Here is a 27,237-nt window from a genome sequence, read left to right on the forward strand (position 1 = left end):
CTTAGACTGTCTACTATTGACCTCACCCCTTTCCTAAGAGGTCTGTAGGGAGCGTGCATAAGCGCACCAACGTGCCTACCGTCCCTGTCCTATTGTTTCTTTTTATTTTTCTTATATGTATCCATGTATTCATAACTGTGTTTTTACTTATACCTATTATCTTGTAAGCGATTGACAAATCAAATCAAATAAATAAATAAAAAATGATGGAGTCACATTACTATTTACCAAAATCATCAGGGCAAATAAGAAACAGTGCATCTAATCTCCAGAACAGAGATTATTCAGAAGGATACCATGGTAATAGAGCTGGACATATCTATGAGATGCAGTAGGTTCAAGAGAGCCCTTGTTGAAATGGGTCAAGATAATGAATTTCTTCCAAAAATATCTGCCTCTGCATAAAAAGAGGGACAATGATTTGTGATACATGCATAAATGTTTTCTTTATGCATAATGCAGAAAAAGTGTAAACATATAATAAAAGAAAACAGGAAATAAAAGAAAAAAATGAAATCAAACTAAGTCTGGTTTACATGATTATTATTTACTATACCTGTACATCTTTTGCTACTTGCAACCCATGTCCATGGTTCTATTTGTAATTTTCTACATTACTCTCAACAGAACATGCATATTGACTACTCATTTATGACTTTGATGAATGATACATAAATCATTTTAGTAAGATATAATAGTTTCCAGCTTTAGCCATGCACATAGCGTTTCCTGGTAACTGTTAAGGTTGTAATACCAATCAGGTTTAATACATTTTGACCAGTATTGCGTAAGCATGGCTAAAGGTCCAATCTTTATGCCAACTGGTATCTTTAATTGAAAGACTAATTTGCAAGTCATTCTGTTTTCTGTACCTTCCCAAATAAGTACATGCAGTATAGGTAGTCCTCAACTTAACAGATAACAGGTAATCAGAGTTGGAAGGGATCTTGTAGGTCATCTAGTCCAACCTCCTGCCCAAGCAGGAGACTCTACACCATTTCTGTCATATGGGAGTCCAATCTCTTCTTGAAAGTTTCAAGTGATGGCGCTCCCACAACTTCCGAGGGCAAGCTGTTCCATTGGTTGATTGTTCTCACTGTCAGAAAGTTTCTCCTTATTTCCAGGTTAAATCTCTCCTTGTTCAGTTTCCATCCATTATTCCTTGTATGGCCTACAGGCGCTTTAGAAAATAGCTTGACCCCTTTCTCCCTGTGGCAGCCCCTCAAATATTGGAAGACTGCTATCATGTCTCCCCTGGTCCTTCTCTTCACTAGACTAGCCAAGCCCAGTTCCTGTAAACGTTCTTCATGTGTTTTAGTCTCCAGTCCCCTGATCATCCTGGTTGCTCTTCTCTATACTTTTTCTTAGAGTCTCAACATCTTTTTTTATAGTGTGGTGACTAAAACTGCAGTACTCTAGATGTGGTCTTACTAAGGCTTTATAAAGTAGTATTAGTACCTCACTTGATCTCGATTGTATCTCTCTGTTAATGCAACTTAGGATTGCATTAGCTTTTTTTGCTGCTGCTGCTGCACACTGCTGGCTCATATTTAGCTGGTTGTCCACTAAGACTCCAAGATCCCTCTCACAGTTCCTGCTATTGAGCCTGGTTTCACCCAGTCTATATGTGTACATTTGGTTTTTCTTGCCTAAGTGTAGGTGTTATGTATATGTAAATAACATAGTTGGGTTGACAATATATAAACTACAAATATATGTTTGTAGCTTTAAGGAAAAATACTGTAATGTATTATGCTGTGTTCTGGTTGGTTAATTATGCTACAAGTTGCCATAAGAGGGAGCTATAGATCATGGTTTAATTCTCTTTCTTCTTTTTCACTGATGATCTCTCTTAATACTAATATTAACTGACTATGGACCAATACTGACTAACACTGTTTATTTTGATATTCTGTTGATATCGAAGATTATCTGTTGTATTATGGTTTGATATTTGTCTGCTGTAAAAGACTTGAAACTGGTAAGTAGACTTTATAACTGGATACTTCTGGACTGATAAAAAACATGTATGACATGGACTATTTATTGGACTGTGCTATTTCTTCAAGTAAAAATTAATATAACTTGTTCAACTCCGTGTGACTGTATATTTATTCATAACTGTTCTCATAAACCGTTTCCGTGTGCATATCCTTTTTATACAAGGGTTACTCTGCACATATATCCTAACAGTAGGACTTTACTTTTCTCTACATTGAATTTCATTTTGTTAAATACTTGCAACAGTTCATTTAGGGACCGTTGGAAGTTACAATGGCACTGAAAAAAATGACTTATGACCATTTTTCACACTTACGACCGTTGCAGCATCCCCTTGGTCATGTGATTTACATTTGGATGCTTGACAACCGATTCACATTTATGATGGTTGCAGCGTCCTGGAGTCAGATGACCCCCTTTTGTGACCTTTTGACAAGCAAAGTCACTGGGGAAACAGATTCACTTAACAGTCATGTTACTAATTTAAGAACTGCAGTGATTCACTTAACAAATGTGGCAAGAAAAGTTGTAAAATGGGGTAAAACTCAACAAATTTCTCATTTAACAGAATACATTTTGGGTTCAATTGTGGTCGTAAGGTGAGGACTGTCTGTATACTGATGCACACTCAAGAGACTTGTTTTAGCAGTATCTCTCACGAATGCTAAATCTATGTAATTTGGAATTAGCATTGCTTCTTTTAAGGCTAGTAGCCCCACTCCATCATACAAAGAAACATTTGCCACTTTCTGGATTCAGCCAATCCAGCAAGCTTATCTCAGGAAAGGTGCGCAATGGTCTAAAGAACATCTCATAGGCTGGACAATTACAAGTATGTTGAAAACAACAGATTTCCAGAAGGCATTTCTATGAACCGGGCAAGATGATAGATGGTAGAGTAGATGCCATAAAGTGCCATGTCAAAAGCAGTGCAGTGTGGACATTACTATCAATTTTGCTCTTCACAAATTTGTCACGGCAGCTTTAACCTGCTAAAAATTAGATTATAGTGTATGATGTTTTTAAGAAAACAGTATTTATACTCCTTTAGATAATGTGAATACAGTATCGTTTAAATATTTTTTTCTCTCTTTTATTAAATTCAAAAGAAAATACATCTTTACAAGACTACAAGTTGAATATGTAAGGTTAATTTCCTCAGATCAAGCAACATGTCTGATGAAGATATTATCACTACTTTAGCCTATACCAAGAGCCCAAAGTTCTCCAAAAGAACCACTTTTCAGGTAAAATAATTTTACTACTCTTGTCCTGTTATTAGAAATTTGAGTTCTTCAAAGCATTTGAAAGAGGTGCTTTCATAAAACTTGTTAGCCTGACAAAAGTACTTTTTATCAATTCTAACTTGACATTCTCTCGAAGGCTCATATAATTGTCAGTGATGGTCCCACTGCCTGCACACAAACAATGCAGGTACTTTAACACCTAGAAGAGGGATACTTTATTAATGTTAACATAGTTTGCAAAACACCTCTTTAAACTGTTTTGTATATCCTGATCATTGCTTAAATGATGAGGAAAACTGTTTTATATTTACATACATATATTATGTCTCATTTTATTATTTTTGATCAAGGGATCTTATTGATTGTGAAGTATTTGAGAAGGAATCAATTAAGGATCTGACAATAAAATCACTGTAATCTCAAAAGAAAGAATTACATTTTACAGTAGCTGTGCAAAAACTGGTCCAACTGCTGAAAAAAACTGTTCAAGTTTTCCTTAGCAATGGCATGGTAGTCAGCACCTTGTATTTTTCAAAATACTAGTGGATATTTCATCATGTCTGAAATATGTAAGTGCCAAACTTCTCAAAGTATATTTGGATTGATAATTTAATTATGAGTCATCAAGACATTGTTGATTCTCAACAACCGTATAGATTTTCTCCATGACCATCTGTCTCTAGCTTAATCTTTTATCTTTCAGTGAAATAGTAAACTCATGTCCTGTGGTTCACTCACCACCAAGATAATTGAGTCTACTCACCTTGCTGCCCTTCTTTCTTCTTTCATTCCTTCCACCTTTCCCAGCATTGGAGTCTTCTTCAGAGAGCTAGGTCTTTGCATAATGTGTTCAAAGTAAGATAATTTGAGCTTAGTTATTTGTGCCCAAAGTGAAATCTCTTTACTTGTTCAGTGATCCGTTAGTTTGTTTTCTTGGTTCTCGACAGTATTTTCTTTTTCTTTCTTTCTTTTTTTTAAAATACTTTATTAGTTTTACCTTTAAAAGAACAACACAACTACAAATTATGTACAACAAAAAGAAAAATAGGCCTTGGCATAGACCAAGAGGGAGAGAGAGGAAAGCCTAGAGAGGGGAAAGGGAAGAGTAAGGGAGGGGAAGAATAGAGTAGGGAAAACAGTTAAAATAAAACCATATTTTGTGACTGTCTGTAAGATCCTTTCTTCTTCAAAAGTATCATCGGCGGTGCTTTTCTTTATCTCTGCTTCAGAGGCCTCGGCCATAATTTTCCTAGAGATGATCTATCTTTGGTTTAGCCAATTATACAAAGGATTCCAATTGTTGTAATATGATGAGGAATCTTTATTTTTAGTGCTTAGGTTAGTTTGTCCATTTAGCGCATTGTAAAATTTTCTGAATAACCATATGTTCAGAGGGAATGGAAGATAATTTCCAGCACTGGGCAAATGCCAGTCTGGCTGCGGTTAAGATATGAATTACAATATACTTCGATTTTTGGGTATTTGTTTATCGAAAATTCCTAGAAGGAAGGACTCTGGTTTGTACTCTATTTGTTCCTTGGTTATTTCCTCTAGCCAGCGCCTAATTTTTTGCCAGTACTTCTGGGTTTCCTTGCACGACCACCACAAATGGAAGAAGGTACCTTCTATGCTTTGACATTTCCAACAATTGGGGCTCGTGTTGGGGTGCATCTTCGCCAATCTCGAGGGGGCAGGTGCCATCTATAAAACATTTTATATGCGTTTTCTTTATAAGCTGCTGATTTTGTGATCTTAATGTTCCTGTTCCAGATCCTTTCCCATTCTGCTAGCGTAATGCTCCGTCCCACGTTTCTGCTCCACGCAATCATATTTCCTTTGACAATTTCTTGTTCTAATTCAGTTTCTAATAAATGTTTGTAAAATTTAGATATTTTTTTTTTGCTCGGTCCTAATAGAATTTTGTCTAAAGTCTGTAATTTATTGTAGATTCCAAATTCCTTAATATCTTGTTTATATCTACTATGAATTTGAAGGTACACCCACTGATCAATTTTAAATCCTCGCTCTTGTAATTCTTGTCGGGTTTTCAATTTTCCTTGTGGGTCTAATAAATTTTCGTACTTAATCATTTTAGTTATATCCAAATTATTAGGGTGTACTATCGCTTCCATTGGAGATAGCCAAATCGGTATTTTTAGATAAAGTTTTTTACGTACTTTTTCCAATTGGTTAATAGAGAGTCCCTGATAAGATGCCTATGGAAATATGATTGCCTGGGTTTCCCAGTTTCCCACAGAAAGGCATGCCATCCTTTCTGCATATCGTGGCCTTCTAATATTAGTGTTCTTTTGTTAGTTAAATTCACCCATTCCTTTATCCATAGTAGGGTGGCTGCCTTGTAATATACTTCCCAGTTTGGCAGGCCTAACCCTCCTCTGCTTTTCAAATCTTGTAGGGCTTTTACATTAATCCTAGCTTTTTTCCCCTGCCAAATAAATTTCAGTGTTATCTTGTTTAATTCCATAAAAAAATTTTTATTTAATTTGATTGGAATTGTCTGGAATAGATATAGAAATTTTGGCAGAATATTCATCTTAATCAGAGCAATCCTGCCCAATAAGGAAAGTTGTAATGTACTCCAGGAATCTAAATCTTTCTTGGATTGTTGAAGTTTGTCATAGTTGTTTTCTTTTAATGATTTGCTTTGTGGAGTAAGCCAAATTCCTAAGTATTTAATTTTTTTTGTCACCTGTATTCCCATTATTGTCTCTAGTTCTTTATTCTGGTCTCCTGTTAAATTTTTAGACATTAATTTCGTTTTACCCTATTAATTTTAAATCCTGCAACTTCTCCAAATCGTTCTAGTTCTTCTAATAAGTTATGTCCTTTTTCTATAGGCTCCTCCAGAAAAAAAACCAAATCATCAGCGAAGGCTTGTACTTTGTACTCTTCTGATTTAATCCTCAGTCCTCTAATTCTCGAATTTTGCCTAATATACGTCAAAAGAGATTCTAGGCGAATATGAAAAGCAGAGGAGAGAGAGGGCAACCCTGTCTAACCCCTTTTTCTATTTTTATCGGGTCAGTTTGTTCCCCATTTATTAGAATATTTGCCTGTTGAGTATGGTAAATTGTAGTGACGACGTTTTCGAATCTAGTGCCAAGGTTCATATTGTATATTTTTTGAATTAAAAATGCCAATTTAAATTGTCGAATGCTTTTTCAGCGTCCAAAAACATAAAAGCAAATTGTTTTTCCGGATGGGCTTCGTAGTATTCTGAAATGTCTATCACTGTTCTTAGATTATTCTTAATTTGTCGAAATGGGAGAAATCCATTTTGATCTTCATGGATATGTGTGTTTAGAACCTGTTTTAGTCTATTAGCTATTATAGAAGAGAATAGTTTGTAATCTGCATTCAGGAGCGAGATTGGTCTATAATTATTAATAAGTCTATGGTCTAGGTCCTCCTTCGGGATCAGCGAAATTAAGGCTCCCCTCCACGAGTCCGGCATCTTGGCTACTAGGAGTACCTCATTGAATACTTCCAGCATCAGTGGTCCAATTTGTTCTATGATTGTTTTGTAAAGTTCTACAGTTATCCCGTCCGGTCCTGGCGCTTTATTGTTACTTTGCTTCTCTATTGCTGACTTCAGTTCGGACCATGTTATATTTTTGTTTAATAATTCTATCTCTTCCTCTCCAATTGCTTTTTCATTTGCTTCCTCTAGATATTTCATTATTTTGTCCTCACAAACGTCTTCCTTTTTGTATAATTTCCTGAAGTATTTAAAAGTGATCTCTTTTTTCTTCTCTATCTCCTCTTGCAAATTGCCCCTCTCGTCCATTAATTGGTGTATCAATCTTTTTTCTTTCATTTTCTTAAGTTTGTGGGCTAACCATCTCCTGGCTTGTTTGCGTGCTCAAAATAAATTTGTTTAGTCATTTTCAGACTACTCTCCAATTTTTCTTGTTCCAATAAATTTAGATTGTGTTTAGTTGTTATTAACTGATTCTGTATTCTTTGATTTTTGGGGTTCTTTTGTAGTTGGGTTTCTAAATCCTTAATTTCTTGTTGTAAGTTACTTTGTTGGGCATACTTTCTTTTATTTCTCATAGCATTGTAAGAGATAGTTGTTCCTCTTATAAATGCCTTCATTGTGTCCCATATATTTTGTTTCAAGTTAGATCATTATTATTTTCTTTTAAGAAGAAGTTCAGTTCTTCTTTCAATTTATTAGTGTATTCTTCTTCTTTTATTAAGTGAGTGTTAAGAGTCCATCTTCTTTTTGGTTTTCTTCTACCTCTCCAGGTTATTTGAATTGGGTTGTGATCAGCCCAGTCGTTTGGTAAGATTTCGCTATCTTTGATTTCATTAATTAATTCACCATTTATCCAAGCCATATCTATTCTTGTCCAAATTTTGTGTGGGTTAGAGTAAAAGGTAAACTGTTCTTTTTTGGGTTTAGTTTTCTCCAAATATCTACCAGATTCAGTTCAGTACATCATATCCTTACATGGCTTGAAAATTCTCTTTTTCCTTTTTTATTCTTACTCATGTTACTATGATCCTTCCGGTAGTCAGCAATAGAGTTAAAATCGCCAATCAGAAAAATATTGCCATTTCCGAAATCAATTATTTTTTGGTGAAGATGTTTGAAAAATTTACCTTGATCATCATTTGGGGCATAGATTACTACCAGTAAAAATGTAATGCCATTAATTGAAGTTTGTACCACCAGGGTTCTTCCTTCAGGATCCGCCCAGATTAACTCCGCTTTTAAATCATCTCTCACATATATTGCAATACCTTTCTTTTTGTGCTCATCTGCTGGTGCTGTGAATAATTTTCCCAGTTTCGGACAATCTAGAAATTTCTCCTCACTTTTCCTAATGTGTGTTTCTTGTATGCAAACTATATCAACGTTTTGTTTTATTAGTTTATTTAGAATCCTCTTCCTTTTAGCTCTTGAATTTAGGCCGTTTATGTTGATGGAAAGGATTTTACTTCTTTCCTCCATTTACTTAAGTCTGCCTCGCTTTTTGTCTCGTAATTATACGGCTCTCTTCTTGTAGGAGGTATGGGGATGTTTCTACTCTTTCTTGTTGTAAGTTGTCTTTTCCTTGAGTTTGGACGGGTCTTTCTTCCTTGTTCCTATGGCGGTTCGATCTTCCTGCATGTTCCCTTGGGTTTCCTCCTTAGTGTGTTGATCCTCCGTGGTTGTTAGCTGTTCTAGAAAGTCTTGTGCTTGTTCTATTGAATCTATTTTAATTTTCCTTCCCTTCCACCATATTAGCATCCCTTCTGGAATTTGCCATTTAAATGAAATTTCTTTTTATTTAAGTGGTTAGCTAAAAATTTATATTCTTGCCTTAAGGCCCTCACTTTTCTTGGAATCTGCTTGAGAACTATGATCTCTTTGCCCATATATATTACTCTCTCATCTCTGGCCATTCTAAGTATTAGGTCTCTCACGCATCTTCTTGAAAAGCGGATATGGATCTCCCTTGGGCACTTGTGACGCCTTGCGTAACTGGTATTCACCCTATAGACTTCGTCGAATTCTTTGAGTAAGTCATCTTTTTCTTTTCCAACTAGATCAGCCAACAATTGCGCTAGTTCTTCATTTTTGGATTCCTCCACGTTTTGGAACCTTAGGTATGCCGCTGCTCTGTCCATCTCAAGTTGGACCAAGGAATCTTCCATTTCTCTATTAATACTTTTAAAGCCTTCTTCAGTCCTTTCTAGGTTCCTCTCTGCTCGTTCTGTCCTCCTCTCTATTTCTTTTATTTTTATTTCAGTTCTTTCCGTAGCCAATTGCATTGTCCCCACCTTATCTTCGACTTTTTGTATATCTGCTCTCATCTCCTCTTTTAATTTCCCCATTTCTTCCTTCAGATCACTAATATCGGCTCTGGTCTCATTGTGATTCCTAATCATAATCTCCTGCATTCTAGACATTGACTCTTACAGGGATAATAGTGTCGCTTGCAGATTGGCATTAGTGACGGTCGGTTGTTTTTCTCCTGTCAAGGTCTCTTCTATAGTTTTCTGCGTTGTTGGGAGGCAGTTGCCAAAGTTGTCGTCAAGGTCTGGGTGTTCTTCCCGTTTTCAGGGCTGTGGTTGTTGTGGAAGTCATCTCTGATAAGATTTGTTTTTGCAATTGGATAATGTTAAGAATATTTTCCCAAATCACCATTCGATGTAATAGCCCTTTAGATGTGATTGCAAGTCTATTTACTAAGCTTACACACCAAGTTATTTTAGATCTCTTTCTTGACCCAATTTGTCGCTTAGGCAGTTTAAATTCCAATTCAATAAAGTGTTATCACATACTATAAATAGAATATTATCAAATATTATATATTAAGTATTATATATTGTTCTCTATACTAAGTTCATATACCAAAATTCATTAATTATATTTAACCCCTAATAAATCAATATCATGTCAAATCAAACTTATTTACAGCTAACAAACAACTCTGAAATTTCTCACTCTATATATACCTTTGTCCTATAATGTAATTAATATTCAAGGTTCCAGTTAATCTAAGTCAACCCAATTTAACAGACCTTCCAATTTTTGTATATTCAAAAGACTCTAATCAGTAAACCCTAATAACAATAATAAGCAGTTTGCCTTTACATCTATATTTATAATTGTTATAGAGAGAAAGGAAAGACTAAGAGAGAAGGGAGAGAGAAAGGGTGCGGGAAGAGAAGGGTCTTTTAGATTTCAGGGAATCACTAGACACGTATCTGTGGGATTAGTTCCATAGAAAAACAAGTCTGAGTTGGGGCTGGTGTTATAGTCTTATAGCCTTTCTTCCTGGGCGCACCGAAGGAGCAGAGGGAGGAAGTGCTGACTAATTGCTGTCAGCACTCAGCATTCGGTCTTTACCAGTCTTTACCAGGATTCCGTCTGTCTCTTCCTTCTTCTTCTTCCCTCTTCTTCCTTTCTGTCAGCAATTGTCAGTCTACAATCACTTTGAGTGTCCGCCTCAAATCGATCCCTTTTAGAAATCAGTTTTGTAGGCAGTGTAGCTATAAGGAAGAGGACCTTACATATAAAAGTCAGTGCGTCACTATCTCGCCCTCTGCAGCTCGCTCTGCCCTCCTTCACAGCTATAGTTCTCCCCTAGTCTTCTAGTCTTCTCAGGCGCTGATCCCAGATGGCAATCCACTCCCGAGCTTCTTAAAGATCCCACCGCCTACCTCTCTCCTCGACAATCTTCTTCCAAACGCTCCAATCCACACTTTCATTTTAAATGTTGAGCCATTCTGTCTGCATTAATCCCCCTTTCACTTTTCGAATCGCTTTTCTAGCCGCTTGTCTCCAGCTTTCCCCACTGTTACTCACAATGAAAGAGGGAGAGTCAGACCAATCTCACTCACGGCTTTTGTAGTCCTTCTGCCCTTTTCAGCTCGGATCTTTCAGGCTGTCACTTTTCGCTTCGTCAGTTCAGTGACAGACGGGACTTTGGAGCCGCCATTAGCTGGCGGCTGGCTCAATCGCGCTGGTCTTAGAGGCTCTTCCTTCGTTGCTGGGGAGTGGCCTTCCCCAAACAGCAACCCGGGGGTCCTCTTTTCTGACACAAGCTCTACGGGTTTCGTGTATCCACTGGGGATCCCTCCAACGCGAGAAGAGGTGATCGAAAGCCACAGCTGGGCTTCTCCACCTCTGGACGTCCCTGTCCTGCCACCGGAAGTCCCATCGGTTCTCGACAGTATTTTCAAAAGCATCATGTTCTTCCTACCATGCTTCCTCAAAGTCCAACTTTCACTTCCATATTGTGTCACTGGAAATACTATGGCTTACACAATTCTCATCTTTTCCAAGGCCTTCATGACTGCTTCCTGGTCTGTAGCATGTTTTTGACTGTTTATCTCTTTACGGCTGATGATCATATATATTTTCATTATCAATTCTAAAGCTGGTGGTTGTACATTATCATTATTTTGGTCCTTTTTATATTTAATTGTAACTCCATTTTCCCCTGTGCACTGTGATTTTTATTACTAGAAATTGTAGCTCCTTTGTATTTTCATAGCCCAGATTATTGATGTTTTTTCCTCCAATTTTAAGCCCATATTTATCTTCTTCCAATACAGCTTTCTTTAACAATATTCGGTATTTGGTTGAATAAATAATGGGAGAATATACAGCTTTGTCACACTCCTTTGTCAATCTGGAGCACAATTCTGCTCATGCTGTACTTTTGTGACCAGTATACAAGTTTGTCATGAAGAGAATTGGATGTTCTGGGATTCCCATTTTGCTAAGCGCATTCTCCAGCTTGACATGCTCAACACAATCAACGGCCTTTCTATAATTAATTGAGCTTACACTGACTTCTTTTTAGTATTCTTCAGCTTTTTCAATTATCTATCAGGATCAAAATGTTTTGTGTTCCTCAAACTTTTCTAAAATCAGCTTGAACTTCTGGCATTTATTTACCCTATTTTCATAATTGGTGTTGAACGATTCTGACCATGATTTTGTTATATGAAATTCAGGATATTATATGATAGTTTGCATGATTTTGTTAAATCTCTTTTTCCTGGTATTGGAATGTAGATTGATGTCAGGCCTGCCATCTTCAGCATACTTCACTTCACTGGCATCCTGTCCTAAAATGCAAGGGAAGGAGAAGGCAATTGAGGAAGTAAGGCATGGGCATGGAAATGGATAGTAAAGGTGTGTGTATATGTGTGACAGACTGATAAGGAACAGAGGTGTCAATCCAGAATAAACTGGCTAGCCACAGACAGAGGAGCCTGAGAATGGAATGCAAAATTACACCAAAGAGGCTCCAAATCTCAAAACTGTTACCAAAACGTCAAAAATGAACGCTATTGGGGGACTTCCGATGAACATGGCCAACTAAATACATACCCAGGGAGAGATCCCTGAAGGGTTTTTCTCTGGGATGTAGCTCTTCAACTACTAACAGAAGGAAGTGGCATTCCTTCAGTTTATATGACTCACCTGGGTTAGGGAGAGTCTTAAAATTACCCTACAAGATCTTACCGAAGTTACAGCTCTGCAAGTAACTTCAGGAGTTGTGCTTCAAAGCAACTGCGTGTGAAAACCTGGGGGAGGGAGGGGCTGCAATCCTCATTGAAGAAGCCGCCATTTTGAAATTTACTTTTCAAATGGACAGTAAGTTATGCCTTTCATTTCTTAATCGCCTTTCAGGAATATTAATCTTTACTAAATCAAAAGAGACTCTCTTTAGTCAGAGCCTACTACACCTGTGTCAATTTGGTGATTTCTTCAATGTTAAATAGTAAGGAAAAAGGCTGCTAAGGCAAGCAAAATAAGGAAGTTTGGAGAAAAAAAGAAAAGAAAAAAGCTGTCAGAGAAACATAAAGGCAGAAAGTTGTGGTTTTAGTTTATTATTTGTAGTCATTTGTAGCTTGGTCTGCTTTGCTATGGATGGCTAAAACTTTCTGATTTTTATATTTCGTGAATGGCTCGCAATCTCTAAGTGACTTACAAAAAAGCTACTCATTGAGCAAAGGAGTCGAGATGGAGGAGCAAATTATTAGAAATGTATTTGAAAATTCTCTAAATAAAATCCACCAGTTTGTAGACCAGCTGTGCTCCAAGGATGATAAAAAAATTCTCAAACGACTTTAGAGATGCAAATGTGTAGGAAGTAACCAAAGTACCAAGGCATCTTCACAAATAGCTAAAAATGCAGAGGAGTTAATTGAAATTTTGGAATATAAACCTGACACCAACTTTTACTATGACAGTTTAAATGTAAATCTCTGAACACAACTGAAAGAAGAGCTTCAAGAATATTTGCAACTTTTAAAAAGACAATTTGGGACTTTTTCTTTAATGACATTAGCAAGGTTGAGAAATTATTGAGAAAAAGGGAGGCTTAAGAACTACTTGATAAACTTTCCAGACAAGAAAAAGATTTTACTCCATGAAGATAACTGGAAGGAGTGACTTAAACTTAATGTATTAACTGGATCTAGGACAGATTTTTATCTGTTTGATATTTGTAATTGAAAGAAAGTCTTAATCTAAAATTTGAAAATGTAACTTATATAATGCCCAAGTATGCCCAATTCTTAAAGTATGCAAAATGTTATTGAAAATGTGTTTAATCTGTGTTAAGAGAAAGTCAAAGAAAATGTATTAGTTTAAAGAAAAATTTAGTCTTAAAAAGGATGTTTAAAATAATTACTCTATGAGAGTGGTTTGGAGGGAGGGACTTAAATTTAATACTGAAGTTCAAAGCATGTATGTTAAGAAATTAAAAGAAAAAGATGTATTTTTTTAAAAAAATATTTAAAAAAAAAATATAAAAAAAAAAAAAAAAAAAAAAAATTTTTTCCCAAAAAAATAAAAAAATTAAAAAAAAAAACCAACCTATAAAAAAAAAAAAAAAAATAAAAAAAAATAATAAAAAAAAAAAAAAAACCCTCCTACCCCCAAAAAAAAAAAAACACCTTAGTCCAGCCACCTGCTCAAGCAGGAAACCCTATACTATTTCAGATAAATGGCTGCCAAGTTCCTTCTTAAAAGCCTCCAGTGATGCAGCACCCATGGTTTCTGAAGGCAAGCTATTCCACTGGTTAATTCTCCTCACAGTTAGGAAGTTTCTCCTTAATTTGAGGTTGCTTCTCTCTTTGATTAGTTTCCAACCGTTGTTTCTTGTCCTGCCCCCTAGTGCTTTGTAGAATAATCCCCTCTTCTTTGTGGCAGCCCCTCAAATACTGGAATACTGCTATCACGTCATCCCTAATTCTTCTTTTCTTTAGCGAAACCCAAATCCTACAGTCGTTATTCATATGTTTTAGTCTCTAGGCCCTTGATCATCTTAGTTGCTCTTCTCTAAAAATTTTTTTTTCAAAGTCTCACCATCTTTTTTGCAGTATAGTGACCAAAATTGGTTGCAGTATTCCAGACGTGGTCTTACTAGGGCCATGATGGTGAATCTATGGCACATGTACCATAGGTGGCACGCAAAAGCCATTTGTGCAGGCATGTGAGCCCCAGCCAAACTTACCTCACTGCGCATGCATGCATTTCCCAGCTGATTTTCGGCCCGTTTTGAGGCCTTTTTCGACTTCCCAGAGGCTCGAGGGAAGTCTCTGCAGCCTTTGGAGGCCGAAAAACAGGCCCGTTTCAATACTTCCTGTATTTCTGGAAATACCAGAAGTGACAAAACAGGCCCATTTTTCAGCTTCCAAAGGCTGCAGAGGCTTCCCTCGAGCCTCTGGCCGGAAAAGGCCTCAAACAGGCTGAAAAACAGCTGAGAGGCGTGCACATGCCCAGTGAAGGTAAGGGGGCAGTGGGGGGGAACGTGTGCGCATGCACAGGGGGTGTGGAGGGGCCGCGCGCATGCGCACGCAATGCCTTCTGGGTGCTAATTTTTGGCATAGGAGCCCAACAAGGTTAGCCACTGCTGTACTAGGGTTTATAAAGTGACACTAAAACTTCACGTGATCTTGATTCTATGCCTCTGTTTATACCACCCAGGATTGCATTTAGCTTTTTTGGCAGCTGCTGTACACTGCTGGCTCATATTCAAGTGATCATCCACTAGGACTCCAAGCTCCCTCTCACAGATACTGTTTTTGGGAGAGGTCTCACCTAATCTGTACTTATACCTTTGATTTTTCCTCCCTAAATGTAAAACTTTGCTTTTCTCCACATTAAAATTCATTTTGTTGGATAGGGCCCATTGTTCCAGTTTGTCAAGATCTTTTTGGATCCTGATTCTTGTTTTCTAGGGTGTTGGCTATTCCTGCCAATTTGATGAGTTCCCCTTCTATTCCCTTATCTAAGTCATTTATGAAGTTATTGAAGAGTACTGGGCCTAAGATGGAGCCTTGTGGCATCCTACTACTTACTTCTCTCCATATGTAGTACTATTAAGGACTACTCACTGAGTATGGTTTGTCAGCTAGCTACAAATCCATCTGGTATTATTACCTTTATTGTCAGAGTATAACATTTGTACAATGAGATTGGCTGAGCCTCCCTTCATGCACCCCCCCCCACAACACAACTCATAGTGAGGACAGAAGTCCCTAACCCAGTCCCAATCTTATTACACTATGTGACCTTGTTGCACATAGTTGCCGGCTCCGCAAGTCTATCATACTATGTTGACGTGAAGTTATTTACCGTTCAGAAGTCTGACAGCCCATGGGTAGAAACTGTTCTTCAGCCTGTGGGTATGGCTGGTTATGCTTCTATATCTCCTACCCAATGGTAGAAGCGTCAAGAAGTGCTGACTGGGATGTGAGTCATCCCTGAGAATTTTCCTCATTCTTCTAAGGCAGCGATCCCTAGTGAGGTCATCTAGTGGTATCAGGGAACAGCCCACAATGTTTTGTGCTGTGCTCACCACCCTCTGTAATGTCTTTCTATTTGTGTCTGTCAAGCCAGCATACCACACCATAATGCAATATGAGAGGATGCTTTCTATTGTAGACCAGTCAAAGGTCATCAGTCGTTGTTCCATTTTATTCTTTCGCAAGACCCTAAGGAAATGGAGTCTCTATTGGGCCTTTCTGGCCACCTGGGTTGTGTTGATTTTCCAGGTAAGATCTTCACTGAGGTAGACTCCCAGGAATTTAAAGGAGGGATTTAAAGGCTCTCTCCACACAGCCCTCCTCAATGTAAAGTGGAGTAGGTTCCTCTCTCTTCTTCTGGAAGTCTAACACCATCTCCACTGTCTTCTGATGTTCAGGTGTTTTCTAGGCACCATGAGGCTAAGTTTTGAACCTCCCCCTGTATGCTGTTTCGTCTCCACCTGTAATGGGACCCAATATGGTAGTATCATCTGTGAACTTACTGATCACAGTGGATGGGTCAGACAATACACAATCGTGTGTATAGTGAGTACAGGTAGAGCCAGTGCTAAGCTTCAGAGAGGTGGATGTGACAGACCCAGCCCTCACTGTTTGTGGTCGGTCCCTCAGATCTTTGATCCAATTGCAGATGGAAGAGGGAAAATTCAAGTCAGTCAGCTTTTCGATAAGGATGCTTGGCAGGATAGTATTGAAGGCCGAGCTATAGTCAATGAAAAGCATCTTGACCTAGTTTCCGGGTTTCTCCAGATGGCTTGCTACAGAATGTAAGGCAGTAGCTATGGCATCGTCTGTCGACCTGTTCCCCCTTGTAGGCAAACTGATGTTTGTCAAAGTCTAAGGTGTTGGAGAACCAGTCTTTCGAAGCATTTCATCACTACTGACGTTAACGTGATAGGTCTGTAGTCATTTAGGTGGTTAATTGCTGTTTTCTTGGGGACTGGGATAATAGTGGCTGCTTTCAAGCATGATGGAACACAGGCTGTTTGCAGAGAGATGTTAAAGATCTTTGTCAGGACCCCTGCTAATTGATCAACACAAGTCTTTACCACTATCCCCGGCACCCCATCTGGACCTGCAACCTTACTGGGATTCACAGCCTTCAGTGCAGCTCTCACTTGAGGTTCATAGAGGGTGAGTGGCTGGGAATCAGAAGGCTGGCAGGCAGTGGCTACGGGGACTGGTCTTTTCATCTCATAGCGGGCGAAGATGTTCAACTCCTCTACCAACGAGGCGTCAGCATTGACCGTGTTCCTTGTGTTGCCCTTATAGTTAGTTAGGTGCTGCAGTCCTTGCCACACTTGCTTCAGGTTGTTATCTGCTAGGCGGTTCTCCACCTTATATTTGTATTGTTGCTTTGCCATCTTAATGCCTCTTCTAAGGTTTGCCCTCGCCTCTCTGCCTTAAAGGCAGAATCCTGGGCTCTCAGAAGTATCCGCACCTCGGCAGTCATCCAGGGTTTACAATTCCCATAGACTCTGACGCACTTGTCCATAGTTACACTGTCAGTGCACACTTTTGGTGTAAGAGAGTACGGCATCAGTGTATTCATGCAGGTCTTGATGTTCAAAGACACTCCACTCAGTGGTTTCAAAACAGTCCTGTAGCTGACTGAGAGCACCCTCTGGCCAGATTTTGACCATTTTCATGACTAGCTGAGTTCTTTTCCTGAGAGGGACATACTTTGGGCATGACAGAAGTGAAAGATGGTTGGATGTACCCAGGTGGGGGAGGGGGATTACTCTACATGCGTGTTTCATCACTTGGTAGTGATGGTGTCTATTTCACATTTTTCTAGCTTACCAAGAAGTAGGCTGTGCTCTACTTTGTCAAATGCCTTACTGAAATCTGAAAGTACTATGTTCTCAGCATTTCCCTGGTCTACTAATTTAGTCGCTTTATCAAATAATGAAATAAGATTGTTTTGCATGATCTGTTTTTAATAAACCCATGCTGGCTATTAGTTATAACTTTATTTGCTTCTAGTTGTTCACAGATCTGTTTCTTGATTATCTTTTCCAGGATCTTCCCAGGTATTGATGTTAGAGCCGTGATGGCGAACCTATGGCACGTATGCCGGAAGTGGCATGCAGAGCCATCTCTCTGGGCATGCCAGCTGTCGCCCGTTGCTCTTCTGGGTTCTGGCGCACGCATGTGCCAGCTGGTCTTTGCATGTGCAAGAGCACCCGAAACCGGAAAAGCAGCTCCCCAGCATGCATGTGCACACCAGAAAGCTGAGCTTCCAGTTTCCGACGCATGTGCTGAGAGGTGCGCTGCCCAGCTGGTGTTTGCACGTGCATGCACGCCGGAAATCAGAAGGTGGCACATGTGCGCTGGGGAGCTGCTCTTCCGGTTTTCGGTGCTCCCCTGCGCATGTGTTCCCGTTTCGGCATTCGGTGCCGAAAAGGTTAGCCAATACTGTGTTAGAGTGATTGGTCTGTAGTATCCTGGGTCTGTTGTTTTTCCTTTCTTGAAGATGGGAACCACATCCGCCCTTTTCCAATCCTCCGGTACTTCCCCAGTGCTCCAGGATTTTTTAAAGAAATGGTACAGTGGTTCTGAGGTAACATCTGCCAGGTCCTTCAAAACTCTGGGATGTAATCTGTCAGGTCCCGGTGATTTATATTCCTCAAGGTCAGATAGGTATTCTCTTACCATTTTCTTGCTTATTTTAATTTTAATTTCTACTTTGTCTTTTACAGTAGATTTTTTTTTTTTGGTACATTGAGCTATAATTTCCTTTTGTGTGAAGACTGATGCAAAGAACTAGTTAAGCAGCTCTGCTTTTTCCCTACTGTCTGTTATTTCCTTGCCATCTTCTCTCTTTAGTAGACCTACTGTTTCCTTGATTTTTTTCTTGTTATTAATATATTGAAAGAAACTTTTTTTAAAATTATCTTTGACTTTTGTTCATTCTGAGCCTTTGCTTTCCTGACTTCATCTTTTCATGTTCTGGCTATCTGCTGATAATCAGCCTTAGTTATGTGTCCCTCTTTCTATTTTTTTGTACTTGTCCTTTTTGTATTTCAGTCTGTCAGAGAGATCTTTGTGTAGCCATTTGTGTTTTGTGTTTCTTCTTGAATGTCTTATTTTTCTTTTTCGGTGGTATTGTGCTGGACTGCGCTTTTATGATCACATTTTTCATTGATCATTTGATTTCATCATTTGATTGATCTATTGATCGTTTTATTCAAAGAGGAGAATATATTTAAATATGTTTTTATTTGGATATCACTTCTGCATTTTGTGCTTGTGATGAAAAAAAAAATGAAACTGACTTTGGTTTTGTGTATTAGATAGTTATTTATTTATTTACTTATTTATTTAGTGTATGGCATGCATTAGCCAGGGATCACTGAGGTGGCTGGATGCCTCTGTGAAAGGAATTTTTTTCGGGCAGTGTTATCTTTACCCATGGGACGCTTGAATGCCTCTAGGCATTCAGGGAAGGTTCCTTTCTTGTCCCTATGTGATTTATTCACTCATGGGAATCGAACCGCCGAGCTGCCGACCTCAGCGGTGCGCAAGCCCAGCATCTTACCACGTGAGCCACCGTGGCCCTCCTGTGGATTAGATAGATGTGTTGTTATAGAAATGGCTAGTTATATACTAAATGTGTAAAAGCAAAAAGTTGAGGCTGGAGTGTTTTTATCTTGTATTGTGCTAAAAAGATAACTTTTTTTTTGTTTTTCCCCTCGTATCTTACATTTTGTTTTCCTCTCTTTTTCCTTCCCCTATTTTCCCATTTCTACTTTTCTTTGTATTTTATATATAGATAAAACAAATAAATGAATACTATTGGACACTGATTGATTGGTCAAGGGGGAGGGCCAGAGAAAGGGGGAAATTGCAAGCTTTGTGTAGGAATACTTAGATCCAACTTTACCTTTGCTATAACCATTTGACTTTTAGTAAAATAACCTTTCACTTCAATGAATGGAGTCGAGGGTTTTTCTTTCCTAAATGTCCAACTTGGCACATTTGGCCTCTTCCAATATGTTGGCTACTATATCATATTCCAGGTTTGCAGGCATAGATTGGTTAAAATCTTTACTTTACTGATTCTTTCTGTTGCTGGTCATATTTTATTGGGCATTCTAACAGTTCCTAGAGCCTTCTGGACTGTTAATGACCAGAATGTTGATCTATTTTCATCTTCTACTACTAGAAGTTCTTGTAAGTAGGGAATATCTTCTAAGGCAGCCGTGAGAAAATTTTGGTGGGCCGCAGAGAAATCTCACCTCCAGAACCCCCCCCCCAAAAAAAAATTAATCCAGGCTGCACAGAAACACAAGGCTGCTCAGCCCACATGACCTGCGGGAACCCTCCCCACCCACTCACTCCTTACCTGGCAAACTTGTCTGCTAAGTTGCTATTTTTCCTTTTTCCAACCATCATCTATTCTGCTATGCTGGGAGATTTAGATTAGATTTAGATTTAGATTCTAGTTAAGCACAGCCGAACCTCCCTTAGGACTGAAGGTTTTCTTGCAAGCAAATTCAGTGCAGACTCACGGCAAGCAAATTTGAGAGACTGAGCTAGCCGATGGCAGATAGATAGATAACGGAATGATTCTGTGAGCAACTCAATCTGCCTGCTTTGCCTGATTTTGGATAAAAGTTGCTTTTTTATATACAAGGTGTATTATAAACCTATGTTTTGTGAGTTTGCTTGCAAGCAAATTTTATGTGACAGGGTGAGCTAGCCAATGGCAGATAGATAGATTTCTGAATGAATCTGTGATTCTGTGAGCAACTCAATCTGCCTGCTTTGCCTGATTTTGGGTAAAAGTTGCTCTTTTTTATTAAAAAAATCAATATTTATATAAATATTTATAATATTTACATACAAGCTAGTCACATGACCACCAAGCCACACCCACAAATTAGGCCATGCCCACAGAACCAGTTAATGGTCCCTGGGATCTAAAATTATGAGTTTGGTGGTCTCTGAGGTCCAAAAGATTGGCGACCCCTGTTCTACGGTATCTTGGATGTTACATCTCTACTATACAATATTTCAGTATACTCCTTCCATTTTCATTTGATCTCCTTTAAATCAACTACCATCCATTGGCATATTTAACTTACCAATTTGAGTTTGGAGCCTCCTTTTGAGTTCAGAAATCTTTGGTTTCTCTTCCAACCAAGCAATTTCCATGTTCATTCTGAGATCTAGTTACTCTCTTCTGTATCTTTCATTTTGGAAGTCTTTTTTTTTTACTTGCCTTTATCAGTGACATTTGAGACTTCAAAGCAGTTCTTGAAAAATGGTGGATAGATGTTCAAACTCATATTGTGGAAACTGATTAGCTATCTTCTTCTTTAGCTTGGAACTTTGCACATGTGAATTCATGATATGTTCCATAGAACTGGCAATATCTTTGATGTTACAATTGGACTCTTTCACCTCCTTTTAACAGTATAATAGATAATATGATTGCTATATATTCCATATCTATATCTCATGTGTATGTGTGTATGTATGTATATGTATGTATGTGTTTGCATTTATGTATATATATATGTGTGTGTGTGTGTGTATGTGTATATGTATATGTATATATGTACACACACACACACACACACACACACACACACACACACACACATGTTCCAAAATTAAGGATACATTGAAAGATATAATAATTAGCTGGATTAATTTTTTTAGGAAAAAAAATTGAATTGGCTCTAAAGTTTGCAACACTCCTATTTTTGAATTCATTCCGAAAAATATTTGAATAATGTTTTTATTCACATAATAATACTTTTTATGTATTAACATATTATAGGAAGAGCTACAAGAAGCACTTCTTGCTCGTGCAATAACGCAGGAGACTGAAGAATATTCAGAAGACTTTGAAAGTGACGAATGTACGTTGAGGAAGACTTACCTGTTGTACTCTGTGGATTTCATTTTTAATACATTTTAATATATTTTTAAAATAAATATAGTTGGTGTTCATTGAGGGCTAGAGATCCTTTCCAGAGGGAGAAGTGTTGCATGATTAGGTACTCTTTCTGCTCCTGTTTAACATTTACATGAAGCTGCTCAGTGAGGTCATTCATAGAGTAAAGTACATCAGTATGCTGATAGCCAGCTATATAGTGAAGTAAGCAATGCTTCCAAAATCCTGTTTTAGTGTCTGGAGGTTGAACAGATTCAGATGGGGAGCAACAGGCTCAACCCTGCCAAGACAAAGGATCAGCTGGTTTTAGGAATTTTATCACTGTGGTTTTGGATTGCATTTCTCCAGACCAATGCACTGCACAGTCCTGGATTTAAAACTCTTGCTCAAAGAATAACTTTGAGTTATATGCAAGTTGTACCTATTCTTGAATCAAGAGGCTCCACATTTACTGACTCATGCCCTGATCACCTCCTGTATGGATTACTACAATGCACTCTATTTGGGGCTCTCGTTGGGCTGTACTCAAGAAGCTTCAATTGCTGCAAAATGAAGCAGTGTGAGCAGTTATGTGCATATCTAGATCTGTACATATTACACCTCTGCTCTGCAAACTGCATTGATTACCAGCTTGCTCCTGGGGCTAATTCAGGATATTGGTAATAGTCTATAAATCCTATAATATTTACATAATGGTGTGTTGTGAGTTAATTTTGTGAGTTTGCTTGCAAGCAAATTTTATGTGACAGACTCAGGTAGCAGATTGCAGAATAGATCTCTAAGTGAATCTGTGATTCTGTAAGCAACTCAATCTGCATGGGTCCAGATTATTTGAGGGACCACCTTTCCACAGTGACATCTATCTGTACCATCAAGTCTAGCAGAAGAAGTTTGTTAGAGGTTTTGTCCGCTAGAGAGTATTATCTGGTAGATCCAGCAACAGGACTCCAGGTGATTGTGCTGTATGATTTTTAATTGTGTTCAGCATTTGTATTGTTTGTATGGTTGCTTCTTAAAATGTTTTATTATATTCTTTATGCTTCAATTGTTAGACGCACAGAATCATGAATGTGGGATGGGTGGCTAGATAAACTGAACGGTTGGTTGAAAATGATATCATGAATATTGTCTTTTTATACTGAACTATAACAAGATGTACAATTTATGTTAATTGGTTCACAGATAAAATTATGCTTTGAATTGCAACATACCATGTTTTGACAATTTGTTTCACATAATTTATTTATCACTTTGAAGAGCTAGTGAGCTGATTTATGCTTGGCACCAGAAAGTGTGAAAAAAAGTGTTAAGTACACATTGCTGTGAAAATCATTCTTTAACTTTGCATCTGTTGCTCTTTCTTTTATACATGACATGTCGATCTTTTTCCAGACTCAGAAGAGGAATTTCCTGAATCTGAGAAAAACATCTCTCCTAAATCAGCAGTCTTTACAGTATCACCATCTAACTTTAATCTTTGTAACACTTTAAAAAGTGAAAGTGCCGATGACTTGTCTTCATCAGAGGAATATGAGGGATCTCAATATGTGTCCATTCTGGAGAGAAAAGTTTTGAGCAAAGAGAGGCAAACTATTCCCTTTTCGCTTACTGAACACCCTGGATCATGTAAAAGGAGTACAGCAAAACAATCCAGTCCATTTGAAATATCTTTGTCAAATCACTATTCTTTTGGAAAACAAACTGTTGGTAACTTGACATTAACAAACTATGAAGAAATGCCTCAAGAAGCAACCACATCAGAAAATAAGCATTTGATCAAAGACACCGAAGATGATACAGTTATTGAAGAAAGATCTGATCGTGAAGAAGACTACAGTCATATAGAGGAAACAATTAGGGGTGAATTGTCATTAGAGAAAAAGGATATGATCCAGTATAAAATGGAAAGCAAGCCAGTGCCAAAGCCAAGGGAGTTCAAGACTAAGGCTGCATCAGCATCAGGTAAAGGAAATGTATTTAAATATTATTGCTTAAATTGTGTAATTCCCAGATTGCTAAAAATATTTTAAAACAAAATAGTTTGATAAACTGTTTTTTTCTATTTAAAGACAATTTTAATTCTTTGAATATATGTATTTGACAGGGAGAAAAATCATTGTCTTTTTATTTGACAAAGTAAGTTTTGTTTAATTTGTTTGCAAATTAAAGCATTGCCACTTTGCCACGTGATATAACGTAGGATCGCTTACAAGGCTGCAGTATATAGGCAGTCCTCAGCTTACAACAGTTCATTTAGTGATCATTTCAAGTTACAACAGCACTGAACTAGGAAAGTACATTTTAAACTGTAACTAGCTGAACCCACCCCCCCCCCCCCCCCCCCCCCCCCCCCCCCCCCCCCCCCTTCATGTTTATATGTATCTATACTTTTATCTTAGTGAAACCAACCTATAAATAAATAATTAATTTTAAAATTTAATAGAACAAAATGCTGGGAGAATGTTGGCTTTTAATAGTTTAAGAATTGAAAAATAATTACTACCAAATTAACCTGCATTTCCGACAATTTTAAGAGAAGCTTTTGGGGTTTCTACTAGAAATTATCTTGTTTTAATAGCCCAGCAGATATAAGATTGAAAATAGACAACCTAGAAAATCAAATGATTTTATTGGCTCAATGAGTCTAATTGGAGCTCATCCATCTAATTGGAGCCTTAAAGCATTTTCTAGAGCAGAGGTGTCAAACTCGATTACATTGAGGGCCACGTCAGGGTTGTGTTTGACCTCGACGGGCCATGGTGGGCATGGCCAGCTCGATGTCACTCATGTTTGGGGTGCCTGTGGTGGCCTGAACACACTGCCAGCAAAAACGGGCTCCTGAGCTCTGTTTTTGGCTGCAACAGCCTTCTGCAACCATCTGCCAGCAAAAACGGAACTCGGGGCTGCATGCGGTCCTCCCAAGCTCATTTTCACTGGCAGAGGCACCACAGGCCGGTCCTTTGCTGTTTCCAGTGCAGACCTGCGGGTCAGATCTAAGCATCATGCAGCTCTGGAGGCCTTGAGTTTGACACCCCTATTCTAGAGTCCTTGTATTGGAATTCTTTTTTCTTTTTTTTTAGATTAGTTTATTTTGAAGTGTTTGCTAGAGCAGCAGAATGATAAAATTTTAAGATCCGGTTGGGTTACAAACAGTATATCTGTATTAGATGAAGATGAAGTGGTAGGCAAGGGAAGGAGGTTAGAATTATGGTTTTAGCAACAACATTGCTAATGAAAATGGTGAATAATAATCAAGTGAGGATTCAGCCTGACTTTAACACCTTGGGTAGAAAAGGTGGGTTTAGTTTCACCAAAGATATTAACCTTAACTTCATGGCTAACTTAACCTTAACAACATGGTTGCACCATGATGTATTAGCACTATTAGCCAGAGAAGATATCAGATTATAGCTATAATACCTAATTTGGCAGGGAGGAGGGATTTAAGGAATTATTTATGGTTGTGAAGAAGGGAGCAAGCTTACAAGGCAACCATGTCATGTAGAATTATAGAACTGGTGGGGTTTTTTTCTTTTATATGGTTGCTGAAGTTTCACCCAATATATAAGGAGCAATGAGGAACAGATGGTTTATCTGAATTGCAGATTAGCGTGCTACTGCAGAAATTAATTACTTTCAAAAAAGGCCTACTTGCTGATACAAAGAAATGAATTTTAGAAATAAATACAATCTCATATCTATCAGAAAGTCCCAGAATATCACAACCCTTTGGACACATATTATTAGCAGATGTTTGAAATTCTGACTATAGTGTATAGCTAACTGAAGACAGCATTTGTGGAATTGAAATTTAATCTAAATGAACCTTTTTAGAAGTAGGTAATAATTAAATATTTATATTTTTCTCAGCTGAAAATATAAGCATTCCTGCATTATATGATTTTTCAAAGCCATCTCCTCAACCTAGAAGTATTTTGAGGAAAAGTAACCATATGGAAGATTACGAAGGAACCAAGGCAGAGGGAAGAATTCCTAACCACCATCGGCTGTTTTCATTATCTGCACCATCTTCTGAGACAAGATTAAATGATCAGGTGACGAAATCTGAAAGAAGAGCACTTTCTGAAAGTCCTGGTGCTGAGGTTAGCGGAGTATTATAACTTTTACATGTGGTACAAAATACCCCAAGAAAATTGACTATAAGAATCAGATCCACATTTTAATCTGACTTGATTCAGATTTTAAGCTAACTTAATGATAAATACTTAATGATAAATATACTTCATGTAATTATTATTGACTCTGTTCTGTGCATTTCATTCCTCTTTTATTTTTGCCCATTTAGTGTGCATATATGAGTGTGTCTATATGTGTGTGTTGCATTTGCATATATATTTTAAGATATCCAAGATTCTTTACATTCTAGGGCCCCTTGATTGCAAACTCCTCAGCCTCATTACCTATCCATTTTTCATCAGTAAAAGAGAAAACTGGAGATGCTAATTTGGCAATATCTGGAAATGAAACCTCTTCTAAAGGTGAAGTATATGAAGATATAATACTTTAAAATATTATTTATAATATATAGGATGTTTTAATTATTTATTTATTTAAAATATCTATGTGGCTTCCCGTGATACAGTATAATTCTAGGTGATTTGCAACTCCAATAAAACAAAATAAAACAAAATTAAAAGCCAGCATTTCACTCATCCTCATGAGATCATCCAACAAACTATATATAGACTGTCATCTTCCAATACCACTTATGTCTAAATCACTATTAGGAATCTAGTGCAATTTTCCTTGAAGTAATTTCTGGCCATTAGCCTACATTTTTCAAAAGGAGACTAAAGAATTAAGCACCTCTACTTTCAGTATGTGTCTGCTTGTTTTTTTATCTAAGTTTCATAATATAAACAAACCAAATTCTCTTTCTCTGTGTGTGTGTGTCTGTGTTTAATTTATATCCTATTTTATTTTGCTCTAAAATTAAATTTCTGTTATAAAAAGCCTATGTTGCTGCTGATGTACATCATTAAGCCAGTTTTCATGGTTTAAATATAAATCATGGTTTTGTGGCTACCTGTCTTACAAATTGTCTCTTTGTGTTTTGCATTGATGAAGTCAAGGGTCTAATTGCTATACAAGAAGTGGTTATTCACTTGCTGGTTATAAATAGACCTAAATGCTTAGATCTGTGATTTTAGAGCAAAGTGAGGTATTTTGCTATGAAAATTGGAATGGTTGCAGGGGTGGGATTCTACCGGTTCAGACCAGTTCTATAGAAGCGGTTGTTATGGTGACCAGTTCTATAGAAGCGGTTGTTACGGTTCCCGTTAGTTCGAAGAACCGGTAAGTCGCGCCTCTGGCTGGCCCCGCCCCCTCCACCTGCTTCTCTGCTACCTGCACGGTCAGTCCCTATCACGCATGTGCAATATTGTGCGCATGCGCGACATGCCTGCAGCCTGCTTGCCAAGCCAGCCATTGTTGCCTGCCTTTTGCTGCAGCCTTGCCTGATCTGATTATCTCCCTGGGTGAGTGCAAGACCCGGTCACCTTTCCCACACCACCACCAGTTGCTTTTTGTTTTGTTCCTTCCCTCCCACCACTTGGAAGGCCCAGCCCTCCCCGGACCTCCCCTTACAACCCCGTGGCCTCCCATCGCCGACCTGGGCCTTCCCTCACTGACCCAGGGCCTTGCCATGCTTCCGATCTGGGGCCTTTGCCGAGCCTCAGGGTAATGTGGCAAAGGTGGCAGCTGGAGCATGCCACGGCCATTTGCTTTCTCTGCTGCGCTGGGGCTGGGAGGGGT

General features: G+C 38.2%; 1 protein-coding gene across 2 annotated transcripts in view; it reads left to right on the forward strand.

Moving 5' to 3' along the window:
* Positions 1–3,114: 3,114 nt before the first annotated feature.
* Positions 3,115–27,237, forward strand: part of MAP9 (microtubule associated protein 9) — a 54,142-nt gene continuing 30,019 nt past the window's right edge. For both annotated transcript variants that reach the window (XM_087963684.1, XM_087963683.1), the window contains exons 1-5: positions 3,115–3,248; positions 21,346–21,427; positions 22,855–23,424; positions 25,333–25,565; positions 25,850–25,961. In XM_087963684.1, coding sequence (XP_087819810.1) covers positions 3,174–3,248; positions 21,346–21,427; positions 22,855–23,424; positions 25,333–25,565; positions 25,850–25,961 — 1,072 coding nt within the window. In that variant the 5' untranslated portion in view covers positions 3,115–3,173. The remainder of the gene's footprint in view (positions 3,249–21,345; positions 21,428–22,854; positions 23,425–25,332; positions 25,566–25,849; positions 25,962–27,237) is intronic.

The sequence above is a fragment of the Notechis scutatus genome, chromosome 4 (genome assembly GCF_049901735.1).
Source record: "Notechis scutatus isolate UNSWTSFEM ecotype Mainland chromosome 4, rNotScu1.2, whole genome shotgun sequence".
NCBI classification, from domain to species: domain Eukaryota; kingdom Metazoa; phylum Chordata; class Lepidosauria; order Squamata; family Elapidae; genus Notechis; species Notechis scutatus.